Genomic DNA, 21,539 nt, shown 5'->3' on the forward strand with positions numbered 1-21,539 from the left:
AAAAAAAAAAACACAAACAAAAACAAAAAGAACCAGAACATTTCAGACATATGCTTCCCCTTGAGATGGTAATAGGTGGGTTGAAAAGATTCCTCTGATCGGCTGCACACGGAGTTCTAGCAGCAAGTAGGGAAACTGGGAAATTTTGGATGAGCTTTACTATTTAGCAGCATTCTGGTGGTATCTGTGCCGCCAAACTTCATGTATCTTTTTGCACCATTTATGAGCATTCCCACTCGGGTCCATCAGGTAATATGTCCTGTTTGGCTATAAGCGAACAACATTTTAATGAGTACTCCAAACACAGTTTAACCAAAAAGCAGTAGTTATTCTGCACCTACCAATAAAACAATTATTCAGAATCAGTTAATAAACTTTCCAAAAGTTAAATTCAATTACAGTTACATAACATTATATATCACTGAATAACCATACACCTGGCATCTCAATATTATTGTTAAGCAGTCAGAAGTCAACTGACAATATATTGTTGGTACACTCATTGTGATCCACTAGATACAAAGAAGGCTACATTTTAAGAGTCCTTCTTAAGAACTTCCTTCAAATTCCAAAATCCAATTCTAGTTTATTTACACATGAAAAAATAAAAATACAGATTTTTTTTTTTTGTAGGAAATGCGTTTGTCAGGGGGGTTTGTTTGTTTGTTTTTTGGAGGGCCGGGATTTTGTGTTTGTTGGGTTTTTATTTTGGGGGTTAGGGGGTGCATGTTGTTTGTTTGTTTAAATTAAGGCCACCAACTCTTGCATTTAAGGAATTACACTTTCTCTAGAAAAACGTATTTGTTAACATCTTACAATAATTGTCCAAGGGCCTCAGTGTAACTTAGAAAGAAAGTAAAGAAAGTCACTTACTGTGTGAACAAAAAATGTCTTAAAATTCTTGGCTTCTGGCCGCAACTCTAAAGACCATGGAATTTCTCCTTTTAGAACTTTGTTGACAGGATCCACATAATACAGGTGGGGTCCTTCTGTGAGCAGCAATTGGCGCCGACGTGCAAACAATCCCTAATAAGAAAATCAGAAGCAGCAATGCAAAACAAAGCGCAAGGAAAAAAAGAAAAAGAATATGTATAGGTGTATAGATCTCTGAATTTAACAACAGAAGTGAATTAAAACAGCTCAGTGATGGGATACAATGTTTAAGTTTGAGGGAATTTTCTTCTTCTCCCTTTTGCTTTACCTATTTGACCTCACTCCTTTTCTAGGGGTTTGCAATGTATTCCTACTATATGGCAAAACACAACTACTACTTTAAGAAAGCATCTTCAAGTTCTAACAAAACATAAAACAACTAGCTGTACAGAGTGAAGCAAAATCTATTTGTCAAAGATTCCAGCACAGAAATCAATACTCATGATTTTGTGGAGAAAATTAGGAACAAGCAGGTAGTAACTTTGATGAAAGAGAACCTACATTCCTGTAAAGCTGACACAGACTATTGTTGCTCATCTGTACCATGTTAAAGTCAATACTTAAACCTGTTCTAGTGTCACCTCTGCCTCTCTCAGGATAAAGGCACTAGTCAGATCCAGGAAAAACACCACAGTTAAGGACAACATGGGCTTGTATTTTATCTTCCGATATTTCTGGCTTGATTCACATGCAGACGTGCATCAAGACAAAGCATTAAGTGGGCTGTATCAGATTGGGAGGAGGAGAGGGAACAAAAACTCATTTACTACAGTTGCAGCATGAAATCAGCAATAGTACATAACACTTTTAGCCTTTTCCAGAAATCAAGAAAAACCAATCTATTCACAAGAAAACACTACATTTTAAAAAATAAACAAAACATTTTGCCACTTACAAATAAGTTAAACAAGGAACCTCTAAAACAGGTTCCTCATCTATGCTGCAACTGTGCAAAAATGTGCCAGCTGAACCTTGTTAAAGGGAATTAAAAGCCCTTACCTTTCTTTTGTCCACTGGACCCATTTTTAGGATTAAGTTATTTTCTACAAACTGATGCCTTTAAAAAAAAAAACACAAACAACTATTACTCCAGAAGTAATTCTTCCACAGAAACACCTTTTATTATTATTAAGGAATTTTCCATGTCTCTCCCTAGCATCTCCTTTTCTGCCAAAGAGTCCTGAACAAATTAACTAGATGAGTTTTGGACTCTTCCTCATTCCATGCCAAAGAGTTTTTCTAAAATATGACAGTGGGAATGAGGGGAAAAAAAAAAAAAAAACAAATGAGAAACTGCTCTCAAGAGTGAAGAGGAATGCTAGTAAGTACATGGTCTGGAGGTATTTTGGTTAGATATCAACAGAATATTATCATTCCAAAAAACCCCAAAAACTTATGGCAACTGTAAGAATGAAGGAACCTTTTCTAGTTCTAGGACTCTGTAGTGGGAAGACTTCTCAGCACTGTCTGCTTATCTTACAAACATACTCCACAACACCTTCTAGACCTTGCAAATTTTGGAAACATAGTATTAGGTTTTCACTGCTATTGCTTTAAAAATAGAAGGCAAGAAAAATTTTGGAAACATAGTATTAGGTTATCACTGCTATTGCTTTAAAAATAGAAGTCAAGAAAAATCTAGTCACTAATTGTTTGCTTGAAGATATTAAGATTGACAAATATTAATTTGCATCAAAATAACTTATTTTTTCTGGATTCCTTACTGCTGTGCAAGTAACAGATGAGCTATATTCAAAGATCTTACCAAGGATTTCCACCAGCTTGTTTTGCCAGAAGTAATCTCTTTTCATCTTCAGAAAACTGTAAGTCCAGCTCAAAGGAATTGTTGTCAAGATCATGAATATACTGTTCAATATTTCCTCCTGATGTCTGTGGTGTACTTGTCTCTGGGGCAGACAGTGAATGGGAAGAGGCAGAACCAGAAACTTGCATACAGCCAAACTGACTCAGGAGATTGTCATACTGAAGGAGGAAACAAAATGAAGTAAAGAAATTTCTTCAATTAAAAAGCTTATTTTGCACTAAACCGCAGATTTTAATTTAAGCATGCTTTTGGGCAAAAAGACAGCCTACTCTCTATAGATTAACAGGCACTTATCCAAAAAAGTATGCTTGGTCAAAACCAAGCCAACCGGTATTTTTTCCAAACGCTCACTTTATCAGGTAAAAAAATGCTGACCAGCTCAAATTTTAACCATCAATTTTATATTAGATTCGTAATAACTGAGTCTTCATTAAAATATAACTGATCATTAGTTTCAATAAAAATATTTAGTATGCAATAATTATGCTTTAATGAAAGCCTCAGGCAGCATTGGAGCTGAATATAGCAATAGACAAACATACATTTCCATAACAGTCTTCATCATCCTCTGACATAGCAGGTAAATATGCTGTAAGTTTTGGGGGTGTCTGAAGATGTAGGTTCTCCCAAACAATGGATTCGAAGAAGGGGTGAGCCTTAAGAGGTCCATATCCTCCCATTTCTTCACAACCTAATCTGTTGGTAGCATCTAGAACCTGAGCAAGTTACAATTAAGTTAACATGCATATAATGATGACAAGGAAGGGGCACGCACCATTCACATTTGCACAGGAACAGGCAAAAACTTAAACCAGTTGGTCTCACGGACCCAAGCATAAGTATCTAGAATATAAGAAGTTTGCTTACAATACAAGACATTATTTGTCAGTATGTCTTGTCAGCAACATTTTGTATCAGACCAGTTCACAGATATAGAGAAAGGAGCACTTCTTTGGGTCCAAACAAATTTTTTGGTGTTGTTTCTTCATAAGACAGAAACAAAACCAAGCAAGCATACAGAGACGGCCCAATGGAGCAGAGCTCATTTAAGCATAGCCCAGCACCCCATTCTAGTGATGCAAAAAGCTGTGGAAGCTATAGTTGGTGTCAAACATCAATCTCTCAAGCACCCTAAAACCGCACAGTTTTTGGGGTGTTGACACAACCTGGACCTTACAGTTTGGCAGGCACTGGCTTGGCTATAGAGCTGGCCTGGACACAGGAACATGCTGCTAGGTCCTTTACAATAGTTGCACTCATCATCCACAAAATTAAGACACAGTTTCCTCCTCCCCCCCCACCCCATGGTAATACACTAGACAATGGTATTTCAAAAATCTTATACCACCCAAAATGTTCTCTGCATATTAATTTCAGTGTCATGGCTATCTCTCACTCATAAGACCGTTTTTTCTCCTATCTGTCAAACATTCACATACAGAGTAATTCTTCGGCTGATACTATTGAGACATGCATTAAGTGCAAGCTAAAATGCAAAGTAAGTTCATTTACATTGCAGTGACTATACCTGCCCATGATGTGTAGAACACTTTTCAACTAAACAATTCATTATCCATCTCAACAACAATTAATCTGAGTACCATGTAAACCTAACAATTTGAATCTTTACTTACTGTGCAATGCACAGTATTTAGAACCATTTGATTCCACTTCACTGAGACATATTTCTTGTCCACACTTTAGAATTCAGTTTTAAAAAATAATAATAATCTAAGTGCTGTTTAATAACGGATGCTGATTTTCAAGACACTCCCCTACACAAGTCAAATATTCAAAGTCATTCTTATAATAAGGTTTGCAATAAAGCGCATAGAAACTTTAGGAAAAAAAAACGTAATATGAATGTTTCCAATGTCATCAAATAATTTAACAGTAGCAAATATTTACCAATAGCTTTTCAACAAGGTCTTTTGCCTTGGGAAAAAATTTTTCTGGAAAGTCATATTCCAACTTTATTATCTTCTGGAATATAAGATATTCATTTCTGCAAAAGAGAAAAATATGAGCCCTTGTTATTAGCTCTCCATGGTTCTTTCACCTTAACAGTACATAATCTGGACAAATATTAAACAGCAGATCTACAAGTTAAGTCACATTCCCATAAATCTTTCTAGGGTAAAGTGGTACGGTCTTCCAAGTATCTATGATCCTGTAAGCACCAGATACTTGAATAACAACAAGAAAACTTCAAATAGTTCAATACAGAGGCGCCTCATACCTTCTTCATGCAGGCATAGTTACCTTTATGGTATAAATTACATATGGTATAAATTACATAAATTAGGATAAATTAAGGAATCTCTTCTCTCAGGAACTCTAGTTACAGCTGTCTAAGCACCTTCATGACATCAGAAAGGACAAGTAAAAGCAGGCATGATATTAACACCATGAAAAATTGTACTTCAGAACTGGTAGTAAGGTAAAAGCCAAAACCAAGCCAAATATATTTATGAGCCACATGAAAAGAATTAGCTTAATCTCTTACCCAGCTCTAAATGGAGGCAATCCAGCTACAAGCTGATATATTATACATCCCAGAGCCCAGAGGTCAGAGCTTCAAAAGAAAGAGGAAAAAACATATAGCATGTTTTCCTATAAGAAGTCTTTAAACTGTAATTAAAAAAAATTCTTAAGCTTCTGCTAGTTAGAACATAGCATGAACACATCAGACAAACCTGCCTAGCATGATTTCCACACTATTTTTATTTCATTCATTGACAGAAGAGTAGGCTAGCAACACTACTTTCAGAAAAAAAAAAAATATACAGTAACCATCCTACAGCAATTGACTAGAAGAACGTGTGCATGATGGCTGAATCTGAACACTCAGTCAAAATAATTAATGGGTATATAACGAGACTAAAAAGAATACTTATTATCTACTACCACAATTCAAAGATGCATCCAACTTAATGCAATATATGCTCCTTCAGAATTAAAATCCTCTCTTCTAAATATTTTATGCAAAAAATAGAAAGTCACAAAACAGCTTTTTCACTTAGAGCTTTTCTTAAGAAACAAAAAGGCAAGCTATGTGGTACATGGGTGAGGGAGTCTTAAGTTTTAGTGTGTTGGCCTGAAGAAGCAGTTTTAACTTATTTTACCTCAAGGTAAACGATACGTAGATTTGATTAAAGTTTAGAAATCCTCATAGAAGACTAAAGTACTAACAAAGACTCAAAACTACTCAAACCTAGAGTTTTTGTAAAGACAAAGCATTATGTAACTTCCAAAAGGAGAAGATAGTCTGATGAAGTCTTTCCATTAGTCAAACTAGTCAAAACCTCTTTACTAGAAGCAAAAGTGGAAAGTAATGGTATTTCTATCATTTCAGGAAAAGCTTGCAGAAGTTACCGCAGTTATCGATAAGAGATCTTTTCCCTATGATTTGTCAGTGATTACTTCAATTACTCTTCAACATTGTAATAACATAGATATACAACAGTCTATCGGTTACCATCAAGAACCAATTGAAATGAAATAAGAAATTTCTTAAGGGTATCACTCATACCAGGCAGAGAGATGAGCTTTTAAAACATTGCAAACCCCAAGCAGAGCTTAGCAAATATAACTGCAAGTTGATCTAAGCACAAGTCAAAGAAACCTGCAGCCTTTCTCCTAACTGACAGAATGTGAGATTCCGTTGCTTTTACAGCAGGAGTTGCCATATTAGAGCAAGCTTATATAAAAAGAATTAAAATAGTTATTTGGATAACAGAAAAGGTTTTCTGATTTATTTATGGGTAAGAGAAATCCAACTTCACACTATATACCACCTCTTCCTGACAACACGTAATCCTGTCGGTAGAACTCCTGAAGGTAGATGAACTAGGGAAACCAGGACTCAGACAACAAGCAATACTGGTTAAGAAAAAATTTTCAAACTCTCATAAAATTATCTTTATACTCAAGCATCTTGTTCCTTTGAAATACTAAGCTTGCTTGATTGCTTTATTTATGCCCTCCCTGCCACTTGACAGTATCCTGACAGTAAAGTTCTGAAATAGAGTCCTCACCTTTTACAGGCAGATTTCTCTGTCAGCAGTTCTGGAGAAACATACTGTGCAGTCCCTACAAATGAGTTTGCCCGTGCTGGTAAGAAAATAAAGCAAATAAGCAAATACTTATTTAAGAAAAAGCCAACCTCCCCCTTTCCCCCCCGCCCCAGCCCAATAAAGAGAACCCCAAAGGCAGTCTATTGCAATTTATGTAATGCTACTAAGAACCCACAGGAATTTAATTTCTCTACCCATCCACAGAACCTGCTTGGAAGACACAAATCAATCTCAGTGATATCTATTTGGTTCAAGCAGCTAGGCCCGTTGTTAGGTATAAAAATCTACCAACACAAGCTTACTACACTCAAGTGAAAAATTAAGTTTATCAAATTCAGGTCAGCCTAGTGCTTTTTTCAGGCGTTGTTTGCAGCATCATTGATTCACAGGTTAATACTAAGCAACTAGTGACACAAGTATTCTATAACCTTCACATTTAAGCAACTCTGATAGTCACTGTGGTTAAATACACGAGCAGAGCAAAAACCTACAGTTTCAGCTGAGCCACAGTAACTAGTTGTTTGTATTCTTGTCTTGCAAATGAAAAGACATTTTAAGTAGTTTAACTTCCCACCATATTTGGTGATATAGCTGACTATACCACTAGAAATATTACCTCTTCTGACATAATCTAAGCCAAAACTGTTTCAAGATTTCTCAGTGATTTTGTTAGATAAGAGGTAATGATATTTGAAGGTTACCATTTAGTAAATAAAACATACATACATTTCCAAAGGACCACTTGCACCACCTGCTATAGTAACCTGTGTCACATGACAAAGTAAATAACGGCATACCTTGTCTGCTATCTGCAGACAATACTTTCGCTGTTCCAAAGTCTGTTATTTGAATGTGCATATCTTCATTTAGCAAGATGTTCTCTGGCTTAAGGTCCCTGGAAAAGGCAGATTTTTATATTAAAACAGCACACTAATTAAAGTTGCAAAACTGTCTAGTGACTTATGTACATAATGCTCTCAGAAATGATGCAGACATCGTATATGTACTGTTGTGTCAACTTTCCTCTAACTTGTAGCTGTCAACATGCAGACTGCTAACGGATTTTGAAAAGCCCGTTAATTAACATTTTTTCTAAGACGACCTGAGGTGATAAATAATCTCAAAACTATGTTGTTGTGTATCTCACTTGTGCAACAAAAATAAAAAAACCAAACCCCACTAAACAAACAAAAAAACAAAAAAAACCCCAAACCAAAATAAAACCCCAAGAAACCCTTCACTCCCAAACCTTAATTTAAATAACACCTGACAGTAAGACCTTCTAGGCCTGTTTACCCAGTGCAAAACAATGGCAACCCCCCTCCCCCAGCTAAATGTCCAGAACAAGTATGAACTGTAAACCACCTCCACGAAGAACGGCATGTTTACATCTGTTGCATACAAATCCATGTATAATCTGTATTTCTAATGCATGCATACCATTTTATGGACACTGCCTCTTATTCTGAATAAAACCAGACCTCACAGTACCACACACAATATATTGCTCCATAGTTAGATGTTAAAGGTTCATTAGCAACAACATAAAATATAGTACTGGGTTACACTGTTATATTATTTACTTCGCACCAAGTTTCCTCAGTTGCAAGAAAAGATTACATCCTTCCCTCCTAAGTATTTTTGGATGCTCAAAGAAAACCAGAAGCATAGGGGTTGTTTTGTTTGACAAGAAAAATAAGTGCAAATTCAAAGCTGTTTCCATCAGCCACTGTACAGCATTATTTTCCTCAGATTACAGCCCCCTATTACTGAAAAGCATGGGTTGTGCAGTTGTACAGTTTGAAGTCTGCGGACTAGCGCAGAGAGCAATTGGAATGAAGTAATTTTGACACACAGGCCATAAAAATCCTATTCATTTTCCTATAACTATTCTCAGAGAAGAGTAGAAAGTACATGACTCGAATAGGCCTTTTTAACAGTTTTGTGTGGGTTTTGTTGTTTGGTTTTTTTTTACACATACCCATGTATGTGTATATATATTGTACTCTATACACACATGTACATACAGTTTATATATTATATATCTATGTTATATATTAATATTATGGAGGTAGGATATAGCTATATATCTAGATACATAGAGAGATACATCTGTAGTAACTTTTCCAGAATAGCTTGGCATCTTAAAGTGGTTCTATCTCATGTCATATTTCTCTAGGCAGCAGAAAAAGTCTCGAGAGCTTTCAGGCACTACTAGAGCTTTGGACTTATAATTAAACAAACTTAGTATAAAGTTCTCTAATTGCACCATTTCGCTGTTTTCTTTTGACCTTCTCTCAGTGGCCTTCATATGAAGACCAATATAAATCAGCTCTTTCATAATACAAGATACCCAATATAGGCTTAGTAATACTGATAATCATGCTATATTCATTTTATAAGCATTCTCCCAGCCTAACTAAAGGATAGTAGATTTAGGCTGGGTATAAGGAAGACATTTTTTACAATGAGGGTGGGTGAAGCACTGGAAGGGGTTGCCCAGAGAGGTTGTGGAGGCCCCATCCCTAGAAACATTCAAGGTCAGGTTGGACGGGGCTCTGAGCAACCTGATCTAGTTGAAGATGTCCCTGCTCACTGCAGGGGGTTGGAATGGATGGCCTCTAAAGGTCCCCTCCAACTCAAAGCATTCTATTATTCTAACACATGGACTATATAATCAAAGTGAAACTGGGAGTTTTTGATTCCCACCCCACCCCCATAGGAAACGTTATGCTTTTCATGGTCTCTACATCCAGTCCCCTTAGATTCTATTCCCAATTATTTCACAGAAAAGTATTCTGAAAATACTTTGTCCTTTTAAATGTAACTGAAAGAAGTAATAATACTATCAGAATTATAATCAGCCAGCTTTTTGCCAACTAGCATCTACTGTTCCATGAACAACTGCTTGGGAACCTACAGACACAATAGATTTCTTACTCAAAAAGAAGTTCTGCAGCTCAGGTTTCTCACACTTAGAGCTTTAATTTGTTTAATAAACATGAATGAAAAAACATGCTTATCCAGTCAATATAGTTACATCAAGAACAACTGTGAAGGTCCTATTAAAAACTATGCTAAACTTAACTGTTTACCTAGTTCTTGTTCAGCTTTGTGGAATTTGTTCACTCAGTGAAAACTGACATAGATTAATTTCACTTTTCTTGATGACATTCTGCACACTAATTCACATGCCAGCAGAATTCTAGTTGCTTTTGGTGCATAACACTGCAGAAAAAAAAGTCAAAAAGTCAGTTTCTGTTTTTAGACCAACTGATCAAGCCTGAAAAAAGACAAGCTTTTGGTAATGTTAACTTTAGACCAAAAAGTCTTCTTACTTTTCTTACTTTTTTTTGTTAGAATAGTTGGTCTAATAACAGAAATTGCCTCTCCTCCTGAAGCTTTCTTTGTTTAGCTCCGTATGTTAACAACAATACTAATGCTAATGAAATGCTATTATGCTCTCATTTGCTTTCCACAAGACCCACATTTGCTTTAGACTTCTTCACAAGGAACATTCCTAGAAAAAAAACACCTTGTGCATAATCAAATGCATGTTGGTCTCAACTTCATATTACCTGTGAATGATTCCTTTCCCATGCAAATACTCCAGGGCTGATACAATTTCAGCAGTATAAAACCTGGTACAAGTCTCATCAAATGAGCCAATTTTGCGTATATACTTTAGCAGCTCTCCATTTTTGGCATAGCTAAGCCCAAAATCTGAACATAAGTATAGTTAAGGTCTATCACTAAACCATCCTAAAACAAAAACCTTCATGCCTCATTCCAAGACAAGAATAATCCCAAAAATACATGAGCAACAGGGAAGGAGTGAAGCTGGGCATTTTGAAACTTTGAAGTAGCAACCCAAAACAATTTCTTAAATTTATTAACAACCTAGGACACAGGCCCCAATTCTTAGCATAGCAAAGACTACAAAAAGGAGTCAAATTTGTAGTTTTTCCAGACAGTCATCTGAATAATTCATTTAAACCATACACATAATTGCCCTCAAAGAGAACTATTTACAGTCATAGGGAGCATCCAACCTAAGTTTAAAATTGCCCATCATCTGTAGAGTTCCAAAGTCAGCCCAGTGTCCAAGGAGCAAATGTTTACATTACAAAAGAAAGCCCCTGTAAGTTCTGTTATTGCATACGTATACATATGTATGTACATACACACACACAATATACAGCCTGTTAGCACTGCTAGCAGCCTCTGAAAAACACAACTATCTTACTGACCCCAGAAATAAGACTGGTCTATTCTTTTACCCTTGACATAGCCAATTCAATGCAGAGAGTTTAGGAGAAAATTCACAGGATTAGTATTTTCATCACAAGAAAAAAAAAAGCCAACTGCAAACCAATAAACTTTTAAGATGAAAGTACACTTTGCAATTACTGCTAGAGAGATCACTGGGGAGTCAGTGGCCCAAACACAAGAGTTTCAGCTTTCCACCATTCAGATTATTTTGTAAGCACTTTTACATAAGAAAAATTTTAATAGATCTGATTGTTCAAATAAGAAATAGCAGTAAATAAAGCTGGCTGTCCCTATTTCAAACACAGGAACTGAGGTGTTTTACTGCATATATCAGAAACAAAACATTTTAAAAACATTTCTCATACACCACATTTTATTTATTTATTTTTAATTATTTTAAACTTAGATTGTTGCAAGTTGCCCTTCAGCATTTACCACATAGGTAATATAAGTTGCTGTTTTATTAATTTCCCTTGTCCCACAAGTCACCCACCCTTCTCTCTGAAGAGGCACACTTATTCTATTCACTTAATTTCTATTAAAAGAATGACTGCAAAAATTGCATTGCAAACATTAAGATATTTTAAATAGCTCAAGTTATTTTCATCATTCCTGTTAGACAATGTTTCAAAGGAGCCAAAACTGGTGATTGTTACTTCTAAGAAAGTGTTACAGCAAGTTTTAAAATGCAAAGGATACATAGCTTTTCATCATCCTGAAAGGTGAAGTAGAGTTTCACAAAAAAAGGGTGATCCAGACGGGACATTACATCTCTCTCTCGTGTCACATATGGCACCTTGTTTTCTTTTATGATATGACGTTTTTCTAGAATTTTAACTTAACAAAAAAAGACAAAGTGAAAATGCAGAAGGTACAACGAAATGAAGTCCACCTAAGTAATGTGTTTGGGCTCTTTTTTCATTGGATAAAATTATCGTATCTCCACTAATTCTGTCTTTCGTAATGGGACTACATTGATATTGTATGTTTTAAAAAGTTCATGTTGAAGGAGTCAATACTTACTGGCATATTCTCTAGAAGTTGCCAATTCTCGAGCCAAGACAACCTGTTGCCAGAGGAGAGAAAATATTTTGTAACCATTCATTAGACACACACAACATTGATTTTGATCTTCCAGTAGGTATTTAGAACACTGATTGTCCAAAATAAGCTATCACAACTGCAATCAGCTAAAATATTTAAGCATGTGTTCAATTATGCTGGCTTCAGCAAGATCTCTGCAGAAATTCAGTTCAGCATGACAATGCTTGTTTTGCTAAAAGACATACACACCTGAGTGGGTAATCACTGTTTTACTTTTTTTCAGAAGAATTCTGAAGATTGTAACGTAAAAGTTACAGTAAACTGCCAAATCTTCCTAAAAGGGGCGGGGGGGAAGCAACAAGCACGCTGAGGAATATGTATAAAACAATCTGTCACAGTACTTTTTCTTATCAGAAATGGCAAAGATTGAAAGATAAAATTTATCTGAAAGATCAAAAGTAGGAAGTGAGACAGACTATTTTACAACTTTCAACTATTTACAGTTTGTTAGGAAAAAGATTTAAAGAATGGGGATGAGAGATTTCCAATAAACAGAAGCAAGGAATAAGTTCCAGACGAGCAGTTCTCCATTTTTAAAGACAAAAGCTTTTGGGGAAACACAAATTAAAGCTCATCTTCAAGAAAGAATTTCTATAAAAGGCAACTTTTAAGACAATCTGAAAAGTCCTCTTGCATGAATCCAAGCAATAACCTTGTAACAATAGATGACTACAGCTTGTGGTTTTCTCAGTTTAAGTTCACATCTACTCCAATACCTTGTTAGAATCTCAACATTATTTTTTTTTTCAAATCACTGCATTAGGCTTGCTTCTAATGCACTTCTCATTATATTCTAACCCCTTGCAAAATCAGTTATAACAGAGTACTCCAAAATATTATTACATACACTGATACTAAGTGTTAGGCATTTAGCAAAAAGAGCTTCTAAATAGGCACTTTTTCAGGTGAGAGAAGTGCATACAGTTGCACTCTCAGTATTAGAAAACTGAAATCTCAGTTTAGTAGTAAGAGGCAGCTTTAATTTTTAAAGAAGTTTGTCTCCTACAAGTACATTGAAGTTCACAATATTTAACCAATGAAAGCTTCCACTAGAAACAACCAGCCTGTTACAAGCTGTGTCTCTGCATAAGGCATTTTTGAGACCCTTCTGTGTACGCAGGTAACATTATTTAAAGCTTGAAGCTGTGCAATCAAATGAGAATGTTCTTAACTTTTCTCTTTTTTGTTGCCTGGTTTCATCAAGTCTACCATTAAAGCTACTGAAAGCAGATCACTTTAAAAGTCCATTGTTAAATAAATACCCAGATATATCGTGCTAACTTTCTGCATTTTGGAAAAATGCATTTTTGCATTTTGGAAATTTGGAAATTTTATACTTTTACGTTTTCATAAAATAATTTAGTGCTGTCAGTAAAACAAAAATCCAGTAGGCAATCTTACCTATATATGCACACACAGTCCACAGTTAGATGGCAGAAGTGATCAACTGACACAGGTGAAAATACATCTTAGCTAACAATACTGATACTTGAATTAAATTGTATAGCTCCAAAGACTGACTCTCTGCCAGTCCTGTATGGTATCAAATTTTTTACCATTAAGTTTCAGATGTATTACCCACATACTTACATTGATATTCAGCAGCTGTGTTCTAAGTACACAGGACTGGGTATTTACCTCCTAGCATGAGTACCCTCAAGCCCCTTCCTCACTGAACAAAACTAAGTATACAGTATATCCTAATTTCCTCCTAAGTAATAACCCACAAAACCCAGTAGAATCACAACAAAAGGAAAAAAAGAAAGAAAAAACCCAGAGGTACATGTTAATACCATGTCTCTGCTATCAGGGGCCTGAATCCTACTCACCCTATGGGAAGAGGTAAGATCGATAAGGCATGTAAATCGCATAGAAAGGAATTAGACCCTAGGTAGCTTAAAAAAAAGGCACAAAACCAAAAGCAGTCACAGAACATGTAAATGTGTAAGTTGCAAATTCAGATAAAAGCAAAGCAAGAAATGTAGCTAAACATCCCAAACTGGAAGAAGGTGAGGTAAGAAGAGCAGAGAACCCTCAACACAGACTACAGAGCAGAAATGATTGCCAACATAATTAGCAGCTATGATGGCCACGCCCTACTCTAAACTTGAACAAATCCTTCAGACTGACAGAGATTAAGCCTGCATTTAAGAACTGTTTTTCATAGAATAATAGAATGGTTGGGCTTGGAGGGGACCTTTAGAGGCCATCCATTCCAACCCCCTGCAGTGAGCAGGGACATCTTCAACTAGATCAGGCTGTTCAGAGCCCCGTCCAACCTGACCTTGAATGTTTCTAGGGATGGGGCATCGACCACCTCTCTTGGCAACCCCTTCCAGTGCTTCACCAGCCTCACTAAAAAATTTCTTCCTTATACCCAGCCTAAATCTACCCTCCTTTAGTTTAAAACCATTCCCCCTTGTCCTGTCGCAACAGGACGTGCTAAAGAGATTGCCCCATCCTTCCTATAGACCCCCTTTAAGTACTGAAAGGCCGCAATAAGGTCTCCCTGCAGCCTTGTCTTCTCCAGGCTGAACAACCTCAACTCTCTCAGCCTGTCCTCGTAGGAGAGGTGCTCCAGCGCTCAGATCATTTTCATAGCCCTCCCCTGGACCTGCTCCAACAGGTCCATGTCCTTCTTGTGCTGAGGGCTCTAGAGCTGGACGCAGTACTCCAGGTGGGGTCTCATCAGAGCAGAGCAGAGGGGCAGAATCACCTCCCTCGCCCTCCTGGCCACGCTTCTTTTGATGCAGCCTAGGATACAGCTGGCCTTCTAGGCTGCAAGCGCACGTTGTTGGCCACCAGTATCCCCAAGTCCTTCTCCACGGGGCTGCTCTCAATCCCTTCATCCCCCAGCCTGTACCGGGGGATGCCCAACCACCAGGGGTTGCCCCGACACAGGTGCAAGAGCTTGCACTTGGCCTAGCTGAACCTCATGAGGTTCTCACAGGCCCACCTCTCCAGCTTGTCCAGGTCTCTTTGGATGACATCCCATCCTTCTGACATGCCAACTGCACCACTCAGCTTGGCGTCATCTGCAAACTTGCTGAGTGTAGGCACAATCCCACTAAGTCATTGATGAAAATGGTAAACAGCGCTGTTCCCAGTACGGACCCCTGAGGGACACCACTTGTCACTGGTTTTGGTCAGACACTTGTACTGACTTAGAGCTCCTCTTTTGATGAGGAGCCTCATTTATAGGTGGAGACAAAACCAAGGGAGGGGGAAAAAAAAAACCAAAAAGAAAGTACCAGCTGTACAGAAGGAGGTGAGCAGGACAACATGCCTACCCAAACATGAGAATTCTGCCACCACATAACAGGTATTATTCTAAGAGGACACTGAGTAATGATTTTTTTTTTTTTTTTAAATCTGAAGATGTTACTGGAGGCACGGTAATATGAAGGCCCCTGCTTTTTGAAATGAACCCTTTTCAGTCAGAATATTGGTGAAGATCTTGGGGAGTACAATCAGATCTCAATCTACAACCATGTTTAATAAGAAAGAGGGTAGATTTAGATGAGATATAAGAAGAAATTCTTCACTATGAGGGTGGTGAGGCACTGGAACAGGTTGCCCAGGGACACTGTAGATGCCCCATCCCTGGAAGTGTTCAAAGGCCAGGTTGGATGGGGCTTTAAACAACCTGTTCTAGTGGGAGGTGTCACTGCCCATGGCAGGGAGGTCAGAACTAGATGATATTTAAGGTCCCTTCCAACCCAAACCCATCTATGATTCTATGAAGAACAAAGCATAGGATTTTTAACAAGATACTTTGATAATGATGTGAAGATACATGACCTATAGATCAAGAGCTCTGGTGTTAATACAGCAGAGGATTGTGCTGTCATCAAGAGTGACCACAACAGACTGGAGAAATGGGCAGGCTGTTATCTCATGCAGTTTCCCTTTCTGAACTACAAACTCCTCCAGGGCAGGAATAATCCCATGAACCAATATATGCTGGGGGATGATGGGCTGGAATGCAGCTTTGCAGAAGAGGACCCAGGGATCTGGTGGACACCAACCTGAACATGAGTCAGCAACGTGCCCTCGCCACAAAGGCAGCAAATGGTATCTTGGACTGCATTAGGAGGAATGTTGCCAGTATGTTGATGGAGGTGATCCTTCCCCTCTATTCAGCACTGGTAAGATCACACCTAGAGTACTGTGTCCAGTTCCTCAGTAAAACAGAGACATGGATCTGCTGGAGGTAGTCCAGAAAAGGACCACTAAGATTATTAAGAGAGTGAAGAATCTCTCATTTGAGGAAAGGCTGAGAGAGACGAGATTGTTCAGCCTGGAGAAGAAAAGGCTCAGGGAAAACCTCACCAATGTACATAAATATCTGAAGGGTAAATGTCAAGAAGATGGAGTCAAGCTCTTTTGAGCAATGGGCCAAACACACACAGGAGGTTCCATCTGAACATCAGGAAACGCTTTTTTACTGTGACGGTGAGATGTGAAAAGATACAACAATATTACTTATTGTCTTGCAATGGGGCAACTACAAAAGCACTAGATGAAAGTATTAACAGCTTCATGGGTTCTTTAAGATAACACTTAAGTAATCCATTCTTGTGCAATGCCACAGATATGAGAAGTTAGAAACAATCCATTTAAGGCTACTGAATACAAAGATACTAAGTGTGGCTCATGAAGTCCTTGGGGGCCATGACACTAGAGGCTGAGAAAGAATATTGGAGAAGTATCACTGTTCTTACTTTCTTCCCTAAACAGCTGGCTGTAGCTCCTGCCACAGACAGGACACTGTATAGAAGCTCTTACCATGACAAACTCCTAGCCCAGTTCCAGTCCTTTATACCATAAAATTTTAACATAACCCGTTATGCTATCGAAGTTACATTAGAACGCAATGTCTCCTAAAACTCCAAGCATCAAATCATCAGGATACAATGGAACTTCTGATGAATTTAAAAGGTACTTGAGAAAAATCGTCACCCATATTTAGTACAACACAATTTTAATAGTTAAACTTAAAAAACACTATGGCCCACTTATTTGCTCTTCAAGCTGTTCTCCCCAGATTTCAATCTCAGCAATACTACTTGCACAACAAATTTTGAAGATATCTAAGATATCTGGCACTTCTTGTAAAAAGTAAACTTACCGTTGAAAAAGATCCTTCACCCAGAATTTTCCCAAATTTGAAGTCATCAGGTCGTTTCTTTCGAGGCTGTGGAGGCTGCTGTCCTGTATGTTGCTGCAAGGAGTTTGAACTAGATCTTGATTCAGCTGCAGTGCCCTCCATGTTAGATCCCTGTCTGCTGCCACAGGTGGAAATGACAGATGGAGTGCTGGAATCTGCTTGGTTCCTCACCATTGATGGCGATGAACAGGAGCATAACACCACACTAGACTGGATTGGAACAGCATCATACTGAAAAGAGAAATGAAGCTGTTATTCCCATACCTTCAAATAATTACCACACACATCTGCACTTTATTTCTATATGAGCATCATATAAAGACCCATTTGAAAGGGTTTTTGTTAAAAATGTCTTTAGGAGGCAATGTTAGTATTTATGTTGGAAATGACAGCTCATAATTTGTTAAACAAGTCTGTTTAGGTCATGCTGTGCATACATATAACCATAAGTCAAAAGTTTGAACACTAATTCAAGAACCCTTTTTTCAAACTCAAAAAAAAATGTTCCCCAACACCAAGGTATCAAATTTCACAGTATATTCTCCTACAAGTAACACTATCATCAAACTTTATTTCATGCTTAGAGACAGAGCCATTCGTCCAATCTTAACAAGTAGTACTTCTCCTGAAACTAAAGAATTATCTACTTATGCAATGAACACCTGTATTCATGAGTAACATTAGTTTAGAGATTCAAGTTACAGTGAACTATAAATGAACAAGTAAAGCATGAAAACTAATGGACACAAAGGATGCATTCCTACATTTTTACTTGGAATCTCACTTTCTCCAATAGCATTTCTCTTTAATACACATTGGGGAAGGACAGAAAGAGAGAACAATATACAAAAGGCAGATCAGCTGGAGGGTTTAATAATCAACAATATCTAATACTATTTTTGAAGAATGCTCTGGTCCATAACCTTTTAAAACACGGGAGATTACACTATTTAAATTGTATATAGGGTCACATAAAGATGTCCCAATTCCAAAACAAAGAACCAGATATAGCCTAGAAAACAGCAAGTACAAGAAGATACACTCCAAATACCTTTCTTGTAATTCTTGTAATGTACAAATCAAATCATCATTTGCTACCCTTTTGTCAATTTTTCCCAAGTAAGACTGAGGAAACTTGCCAAGCTGCTTTCCCTCCTTGTTGGTAATATACCTCCATTAGTCTGTCAGGTCTCTGCTTCAAATGTTTTACTTGAAACTGGCCAGAAAATGCAGACAGTAGGAGAGTTCTGCTGAACTACTTCTGACAATAAGAATTGAAATGGTATGCAAACAGAGAGAACATTTAAGAAAACTAACACCATGTCTGAACATTATTTTTTAATCTCAGTATTCTAACATACATCCAGCAAAATGAAATTATGACTTAATAAAAATCTTCTCACCTCAAAGCAGACATATTATACAACTCTGACCTAGTTGGTAACATACCTCATGTTGATATTCAAATAAACATTACTTCTGTCAAAAATAATTTTTTATCTCATGAATTTCAATTTGATTCCAAACAGTTTTCTGCATTTATATCAGAAACCAGTTTAGAAAGGAATTGGGCTTGTGCTCAATCATGTATATGGGCTTAAAGCACCTAGCTCCCAAATCAGCAATTACTCACTTGGCTATGCTCTATGCAGTAGGGAAAAAGCAGCCCTTACTTACTGCTAAACTTCTTCCAAAATAAGATACAATTCGGAAATACAGTTTACTTACACATTTACTGGTATTACAGGACAATGAGACACAAACATATTTCTAAGCATGCAAACATATACTTTCTAAATTGAGAAGAAGGTAGTGAGGTCAAAAAAAGTACAGCTAAAACTCTACATTTTCTCCACTTTCCATAACTGTTATATAAATATCAATTCCCACAAGACTGAAAATTAACTATTATTAAGCGACCATTCAAAACACTATCTTCCAAGAAGCACAAGCGAAGATTCCCTTTCCAACCTGAGTGCAGCTTACTTGCTCCAGAATCTCTATTGCTCCTTAGGGCTTTTTCCAAGAACTACGACCACACCGATAAGGCAGCATATTAAGAACAGATGACAGCTTATTTTATTAGACCTTTGTGATACAGTGGAGACTGATGACAAATCTGCCTGTAATGATAGCTATTTGTTATATTTTGTACAGCTTTTGTGAGGACAAAAAGCGGGGTGAGGCTGGGGGAAGACTTGGAGACAGATGGGAGAATTCTGCTTTCTGAGAAGTTCACTAACTCCCCCAGAGAACAGTATATGCCCCTACTCAGATCAGTTACGCACCATCCTACCCTTGGAAGAGCAGAAAGGATATTGAGGCTATTATTATAAAAACAGCACATACACATTAAAGTATGCGTGCTGCAGGTCACAGCTCCTTTAATGCCTTCTACGCAGATATTTTAGCCTACACCTTCCCCGGACTAGTTACTGCCCCTAACATTCTCATAGCCCAGCTGAACCACCTTTCCTTCAGACAGCCTGTATAAAGATACACAGTAGCTAGAATTAAAAACAGATTGTACTCTTATCTTCCAAGAGCACAACAAGGCTGACACGAATAGAACTGCTCAGCAACTGAGGTGATGCCAATATAAGAAACATCACATTACTTGAAATATAGTAAATAAAAAAAAAAAGCACAGACACACAGACTATTAGGATTTAAATGATGTACTGGCTCCAGCCAGGCTATTCTAGAGCAACCGAGGGTTCATAGGTAAATAAAGCAGCACCACTGAGGCGGGGGTGTGTGTGTGTGTGTGGAATCTGATTAGATTCTGAGCTAGTAGCAAGATCACCTTGAAAAAAAACAAGCAAACAAGAAAAAAAACCACCACAAAAGCACCAGAGAGGACTGAGAGAAAGGGGGGGAAAAGGCATTGGATGCAGTATATTTCCTTGCACAGTATCTGAAACTAAGTCACAATGAATATCAAGTATAGAAAAGTCCTAAGGGAAGAAGAGACAGGAGTAAAGGACTTTGTAGGAAGAGATGGTTATTTCCAGCCGAGGTATAACGTCAATTAGTCCCCTGACTTTCTCAAAGGAAAGTCAAGATCAAGAACAAGGAGGACAGAGGAAGATGCAATAGATTTAAAGGTATCATTACCTAAGAAACGACAGAACTATGCAACTAGGTATGTTGCACCTGAGTATTTGTAGAAAAGGTCACTCCTACACTTGTCTTTCCACACTCCACATATCCTTGTTTCGTATTTTGTGTCCTGTATTATTTGCCTTCTCAGTTTTATTTTGAAAACCCACATGCCTGCAGAGACTCTGCATTTTTCTACGTATATGTCTTCATATACACCAGAGACAGAATACAGGCTAGCTCATGCAGTCTAACCTCGTACAGCCACTCTTTTGCAAAAACCAGATTTAAGATTCTGCTTCTGCTAGACACAGACTATTTTTAGTAAGATATTAAGTCAATCATTGAAGAATTTAAAAACCTTCTAAGCTGCATCTGCAGTTCTCAGAAGTTTGAGGATGCCCTCCTTCCAGGAGTTATCAATATTTCTCAGCTGGCAAGCAACTGAAAGCACAGAGCCTCACACAGTGACAACAGACTTACCTATTGCATGTCATGGATCACCATGGGCCACATAGATAACCACTGATCTAATCATTCTATCTCTGCTTTTAAAAACTACTCTCTAACACTACCTACACTTTCCCAAGCTCTTAAGGGTGCTGTTTCTAATTTACTTCCATATGGAAATTGTTTCCTACTTAGTGCAACATACTGTGAGTTTGAAAACCTAATAAGGAAGAAAACAACAAATCTGCTGAAGGTAAGTAGAATTAGAAATCAGAGATATCAAAACCTTCATTAACTAATTTTCACTAAATCACTAGAAACAGGCTTCCTTTTATTTACATGCCATATAAAGTAAGTGCTTATATTGTTCTTTTCCCCTCTTGCCTGCAAACAGTAGAAATAAACTTTGAGAAAAACTTGAATCAATGCAAAAAGCTCACTAGATATCTCTATATTTTTCCTTTTATACTTTCCTTGCTCCCCTTTGTATGAAAAGCCAGCCACAGACAAAGCTCCCAGATATCTAAAAGGACCTATACCTTTTGGTATCCTTTTTATCCTTTTTGCAATTCAGCATTTTGACAACAGCACTACCACTACAACTTTT

General features: G+C 37.5%; 1 protein-coding gene across 1 annotated transcript in view; it reads right to left on the bottom strand.

Moving 5' to 3' along the window:
• The window catches only part of PDPK1 (3-phosphoinositide dependent protein kinase 1), a 31,192-nt gene continuing 9,653 nt past the window's right edge, over nucleotides 1-21,539 (bottom strand). The window contains exons 2-14 of the mRNA XM_075104502.1: nucleotides 17,342-17,611; nucleotides 12,130-12,172; nucleotides 11,806-11,943; nucleotides 10,413-10,557; nucleotides 7,632-7,729; nucleotides 6,796-6,871; nucleotides 5,265-5,333; nucleotides 4,667-4,763; nucleotides 3,301-3,474; nucleotides 2,699-2,916; nucleotides 1,933-1,990; nucleotides 874-1,026; nucleotides 1-267 (exon numbers count right to left, since the gene is read on the bottom strand). Of these exons, the coding sequence (XP_074960603.1) occupies nucleotides 160-267; nucleotides 874-1,026; nucleotides 1,933-1,990; nucleotides 2,699-2,916; nucleotides 3,301-3,474; nucleotides 4,667-4,763; nucleotides 5,265-5,333; nucleotides 6,796-6,871; nucleotides 7,632-7,729; nucleotides 10,413-10,557; nucleotides 11,806-11,943; nucleotides 12,130-12,172; nucleotides 17,342-17,611 (1,647 nt within the window). The 3' untranslated portion in view covers nucleotides 1-159. The remainder of the gene's footprint in view (nucleotides 268-873; nucleotides 1,027-1,932; nucleotides 1,991-2,698; nucleotides 2,917-3,300; nucleotides 3,475-4,666; nucleotides 4,764-5,264; nucleotides 5,334-6,795; nucleotides 6,872-7,631; nucleotides 7,730-10,412; nucleotides 10,558-11,805; nucleotides 11,944-12,129; nucleotides 12,173-17,341; nucleotides 17,612-21,539) is intronic.

This window comes from Phalacrocorax aristotelis, chromosome 10, assembly GCF_949628215.1.
Source record: "Phalacrocorax aristotelis chromosome 10, bGulAri2.1, whole genome shotgun sequence".
NCBI lineage: Eukaryota > Metazoa > Chordata > Aves > Suliformes > Phalacrocoracidae > Phalacrocorax > Phalacrocorax aristotelis.